At 37.7% G+C, this 6,395-nt stretch overlaps 1 protein-coding gene across 1 annotated transcript in view; it reads right to left on the bottom strand.

Moving 5' to 3' along the window:
- Positions 1-5,869: 5,869 nt before the first annotated feature.
- The window catches only part of LOC124615919 (cytochrome P450 6k1-like), a 46,278-nt gene continuing 45,752 nt past the window's right edge, over positions 5,870-6,395 (bottom strand). Inside the window, exon 5 of the mRNA XM_047144100.1 lies at positions 5,870-6,237. Within this exon, the coding sequence (XP_047000056.1) occupies positions 6,059-6,237 (179 nt within the window). The 3' untranslated portion in view covers positions 5,870-6,058. The remainder of the gene's footprint in view (positions 6,238-6,395) is intronic.

Here is a 6,395-nt window from a genome sequence, read left to right as displayed (position 1 = left end):
TACAAGCATTTTCAGCAAGTGGAACACTAATTGAAATAAAACGTTAATTATGGGAATTATGCTGCCTTTAACGCGTTAAATGAGATGCACCGAAAGTTTTATAGTTGACTCATAGGAAAGAATGACAACGCACTGAACAAGACAGCCGTAGCCTTGGTTAAAGTTTCTTTCTAAATACGTTACGAAGTCAGCCTCCCTCATATATTTCTTCGTGTCACATGTTTTTCAGTATTTGCAATCAGTATGCCAGATGTCGACTGATATTCATGGTGTAACTAGGGATTATAAATACATCTGACAGAAGCACGAAGAAAAATGTTCGTCCTTGAGAACTGAAACAAATTTACACAAATATTGTTACTGTCATCCGGTATGCTTTCTGAGGCTCTCACGTTGTTTTCTAAGACAAAACCGCTGCAAATGAAGCCAAATTTTCCGCTCCCGAACGAACGTCGCGAATGGACGCATAAATGCTAGCCAGGGGGAACGATGAGCGAGGCCACCGGAAAGGCTACAGCGGTTAAAAAGTGCGTCCTTGTAAAACGTGTCACGCACGTTGCAGAAATGACGTCCGTGACAGACTTAATCTACTCCTCACAATGGGGCACAGTTGACAACAAGACTCCCAATATACTCACTATGTCAGCATCGTCTTTTAAAGCAGGGAAATCCGTGAATGAAAAATAAACTTCAAGCTTTGTACATTGTTTATGGGCTCTGAATTTGGTGAATTCATCTTACCAGTGTTTGTTCTTAATGTCTTATTTAGTTGCTGCGACGAATAGTTACTTACTCTTCTTGCCTATAGGAAACTATCGACATTGGAGTATGGTGAGAAGTGTAGAGCGATTTGAACTAGATTTTCACTTGGTGTTGCGAACGACAACTCTCTTTAAATGTTGATAAATGCAATATTATAACCACAATACAGTGAAAACAAAACAATGGTATCCTACTAAGTGGTTAGTAGTTAACACCTGTAGCATGCTACACCTTACAAATATATAGGCTTACTTCTAAGAAGTGATAAATGAAATTGGAGAAAAAGTGAAATATATAGTAGGGAAAGCAATTGAAAGACAGATTTGTTCGAAGGGTTAGGGGAAGGTTCAGAGCATTCGATTTTATTGCTTTTTCACGTATTTGCAATGAACATACAAAAGAGCACAGACCGTAGTTTATAACTTTAGTAAATGTAAACCATAGGTGGGTTTCACCAGATTCTCTGCTCAATTAATAGAACAAAAAGCCACCCCGCCCTACAGCGTTATTATGATTTGGGTGTACAGAGGAATGTATAGTACTAGAGACCACGAATCATGGAAGCGCTGTATTCTGTTGTTCTGATGGTACCCTTAGTTTCAAGTGCTCATCACAATGAATGTGATTACAGACATAGGAACATGTAGACATACGTACGATGGAAACCGACAACTGTAGTCCAAAGGTATGTACAGGCAGGCTTTGCAAGTCTTTAGTATAGGATGCTAGTTGAGTATAACGGTCTCTGACACAGTACTTGCTGTAGGCTTGTTCATCCGAATCTACTGGCTGGAATTCTTCTCGATACGGAACCCTTCTCGGTCTGGAACTGTCCTCTGTGTGGAAACATCTTACCTGACGTTTGAGAGCTGTATATATGGCATCTAGGGGTGTTTGCCTACAGTTAGCATGTGACTGCGTCGCTTTCTGCCTCCACTTCATAATCAGTGAGAGTGAAATCAGCTGTTTCCCATTGCGGTGATCTAAGGAACCTGGAACTAACTAACTCTGGATTCCAATTATACCTTACGAGGAGATAATCATTTCCTTCTCTTCTTTTACTCACGGCTTGTTGCTACAATGATCAAATGCACATTAGGTGTAACTTACGTGTTGACTTACCAAATAATTATTGAATCAAATAACAGTCATGACAATTTTACTGCTACAAAAGTAATACAAAACAAGTCAGATCAGAGAGGTCTCAGATACGATTTTTTTTTCTTTTGCTAAACACTTTGAGAACTTGAGTATGGCAATTAAACTGAAGTATACACAATTTTTGATATGTTTTTCTATATTATTGTTGTTATTAACATGTTTGTTTTTTAATACAATAATTCAGTTTCATGTAATTTTTGTAATAACTATATTAAATGGAACTACTACACAAGAGGGAGAGAGAGTGATACATTTATAGTGGGTGAGTCTAACAGGGAGTGTGCGAGAGCGAGTTCATGTGAATGCAACTTTGAAACTTTGTACCATAATAAAGCATTCCTTCGATAAAATCTCTGAAAGCAGTCCAAATTATTTACAACGTACCTTAATTTCAACTGAGTTTATAAAGAATGTTTCTGTGTAATAAATTTAGTTCTGTAGTCACTAAATTGAGTATCTAAGTTCTCTTTGTTAGCCACATCATTTACCTACCACTACTGGAAACTGAAGTAAATTGGATCAATATCTGAAGTTTTCTTAAGAGCTGAGACTTGAATGATTAATGAGAATCTGAAAAAAATTGGCTGGTATCGTACATTTATGATATTTCAGATGCGACTGACATAATACTTTAGCAGGACACCGTTACCAACATACAAATTTTAAAATTGTGAAGCGCTTTAGCTCACTACTTTGGGTAAAGTAGATCATCTAAATATTTTCGTATTTAAACCACTTCACCCAGTTAAAGATGGAAAGTGAATCACTGTAAGAATATTAAAAAATGGTATATATTTAAATGAAAAATACCTTCAACATTACAATTACAATTGAAAATACAGTTAAATAACAAATAATTTTAAGAACTTAAACTGAAAACCAATAACAATCATATATGTTATTTCTCAAGTCAACATTTCTTTTTCTCAACACATAGTAATCGTACAGGAATGAATAACGTATATTTATAAAGGTTTTTCAACCGGCTTTTGACACTTCATACCGATTTTACGTTAAAGCTTCAAGTTTGTGGAAAATTTTAACATGAAAGAGACTTTTAACTTTCACAGGCAGAAGAGACCTCATGGATGCCAAGCTTCATACCTACAGTATTACGGAGTTAGCTTCTTAATCAATTATAACAGACACTTTTTTCCTTTTATCTTATTCCAAATACCATTTCATTTGTTTGAAAGTACTCATTGACTGGATAATTTGTAAACAGAATTCCCACAGATAACAACTGTCACCACCACGATAGTCCGTTATCTCTACCCGTTGTACAGGTTGACTTTTCTAAACGAATATACTTCCAGAAATGACACATTCATCATCGTCGTCTTGAATTGTGATTTACGGCCTAACGTTCTTATTGTAGTGAAAATGTTTGTTGAGTTAAAGTTATAGATTAAACAACCCTACTGACAGACTCTGATCTCTGCCTGTCGTAAAACCAAGAACAAACATTCCGAAGGGAAAACTTATTTTTGGTCACATGGAGATGTACATACCGGGTTGTATCATAAATTCATGATTTTTATTTCACACCATTCGGTTCATTATTAAAGATGTTTTCTCTTCATTCACGCAACTACCCTTATCCCAACGACTACACTTATTCCAAATACTGTCATTATTTGAAACCATAAAAATGCAAAAGTTTCCCATGGGTTTCCTGGTAATGTTATTATGTTATGTATGTCAACTATATCAACTGCACATTGTTCACATTAATGTCTGCGACATTATATCGCCTCCTCCCCAAATCTTTCACCGTTATCTTACAAATATGTGTAATATGGAAACTGTTTGAATGTCAACAGCATCAATACATACAAAATGTATCCTCAACTTGCCACCTTTTTCCTTAAAAACTGATTGCACCACTGTCTTTATCTGCCTACGTGGCATCTATATATATTGTCAGTATTGAATGAAACGAGGAAATGATACCCCTTGTCGTAATGAACTTAAGAAGCTTTTCGTAAAGTCATTTCAATGATCTTAACTCTTCTCGTTGAGTCACGCAAATAACCTTAATTGTTATCTATTTTTTCCTCTGCTGCAAGCTTTATCTATTTTCAGGACCTGATCCACTTTACTCCCGAAATTGCAAAAATGTCATGTTTGGCAGAATAACGAAAAGAAAAACTACGGTAAAAAAGTGAGTTTCACTTGCATTGCATTTAATGTATTTCTTTGATACACATCAACTGGAAAAGATTTAGCTTCGCACATGTGGCCGCTGCAACAATTTGCTTTCATTGAAATCACTAAGCTTTAAAGACACCCTTGACGATAAATTCTGATCGCTGCCATAGTTTTAATTTCTCGTGTTGCTTATGACACATATAGCAAACGTACAGGTCACAGCTTTCTAAATGTGTGTCAAGTTTTGTTTTTCTCTCTCCTGTCACCCAGACGGTAGTAATTAAGTATAATAATGCGTCTTTAATCCGCTTTACCCAATTCCATGCGCTATACACAATTTTATCCTGTACCGTTACCCGACTTTGTGTCTTTTTGCTTCCGTTTGCCATCATATGTAACTTAAATGTCTTTTTGGAGATATGCTCTCGGAAATTCAGTGATGTAAAGTAATTTTACATATTTAAATGTTGTATTTGGTAAAATGTGTGTCGGTAGTGATGTCGACCATTAGCTTTCTGGCTCTAATCAGTCAGTATAATGAATAAAGTAGGTTGTTTCTGATTGATGCAAGGTCTAAATATAGCTGGAATTTTAAATCTGACAGATGTACAGTGACAGAAAGCCTTCTGCAAATCGTCATATTACAATATTCTTAAGTCATAAGTGATCTTACTTAAGTTTGCAACTGTCTATGGGCAATAGGACGATTTGTTTCGCTTACTTTTACGAAAGCATTCATGAGAGTTTTGTAATTTATATTTTTTATGGGTGTAGCCTCTCCCCGATGTTATTCAATTTGTATATTGAGGAAGCAGTAAAGGAAACAAAAGAAAAATTCGGAGTAGGTATTAAAATGCATGGAGAAGAAATAAAAATTTTAAGGTTCGCCGATGACATAGTAATTCTGTCAGAGACAGCAAAGGATTTGGAAGAGCAGTTGAACGAAATGGACAGTGTCTTGAAAGGAGGATATAAGATGAACATCAACAAAAGCAAAACGAGGATAATGGAATGTAGTCGAATTAAGTCGGGTGATGCTGAGGGGATTAGATTAGGAAATGAGACACTTAAAGTAGTAAAGGAGTTTTGCTATTTGGGGAGCAAAATAACTGATGATGGTCGAAGTAGAGAGGATATAAAATGTAGACTGGCAATGGCGAGGAAAGCGTTTCTGAAGAAGAGAAATTTGTTAACATCGAATATAGATTTAAGTGTCAGGAAGTCGTTTCTGAAAGTATTTGCATGGAGTGTAGCCATGTATGGAAGTGAAACACGGACAATAAGTAGATTAGACAAGAAGAGAATAGAAGCTTTTGAAATGCGGTGCTACAGAAGAATGCAGAAGGTCAGATGGGTAGATCACATAACTGGTGAGGAGGTACTGAACAGAATTGGAGAGAAGAAGAATTTGTGGCACGACTTGACTAGAAGAAGGGATCGCTTGGTAGGACATGTTCTGAGGCATCAAGGGGTCACAAATTTAGTATTGGAGGGCAGCGCGGAGGGTAAAAATCTTAGGGGGAGACCAAGAGATGAATACACTAAGCAGGTCAGAAGGATGTAGGCTGCAGTAGTTACTGGGAGATGAAGCAGCTTGCACGGGATACAGTAGCATGGCGACCTGCATCATACCAGTCTCAGGATGAAGACCACAACAACAACAGGGGTTTTGTTTACGAAATGCGAACGTGACTCTTACAGTAACTCTGGTATCAAAATGTAGTTTTTCCTCCTCTCAAGTCATTAAATGTCGCTTCATTACGTTTCTGGGTATTACTGTTAAGCACACTCACAATCAAAATTCGGTAGTTTAATCTCACCAGAGCCAGTTTCGTTACATCAGTCTCGTTTAGGTAATAACTGGCGACGTGCCCATGTGGTGAAACGAATAAACAAACGAATGTGTACAACGGTTCTGTCCAGCAGGTTCGCTTCAGCGGGAAATGTCATCCTGTTACGAGTGTTGTCCGCAGTCGCTGGAGCTTCAGCTAGCCGGCACTTGTCGCCGCTCGACGCGCAGCTCTATCCCGCCCTCCGGCGTTAGCAGGAGGTTGTTCGGGGCCATCCGGAGCTTGGATGGCTTCTCCCCAGCTGGCAGGAAGCTAAACTTCGACAGCAGGTGTACCATCGCCAGCTTCACTTGCACCAATCCGAAACGCATGCCTGCAATGAAATAAGCGTAGCTTCAATTCATGTAATTTGTGAATCTCAAAATTAGCTCCCCTTTTCCTCAAAGTAATGCTACACAACTGTCTCCTTCGACTAGTGGGATGCTACGACAAATGTATTTCACATTTCATTTCGTGTTCGTTTAAAAATAT

Source organism: Schistocerca americana, chromosome 5 (assembly GCF_021461395.2).
Source record: "Schistocerca americana isolate TAMUIC-IGC-003095 chromosome 5, iqSchAmer2.1, whole genome shotgun sequence".
In the NCBI taxonomy this organism is placed as follows: domain Eukaryota; kingdom Metazoa; phylum Arthropoda; class Insecta; order Orthoptera; family Acrididae; genus Schistocerca; species Schistocerca americana.
Note: the sequence above shows the minus strand (reverse complement) of the source record. Positions and strands in the feature narration are given on the sequence as shown.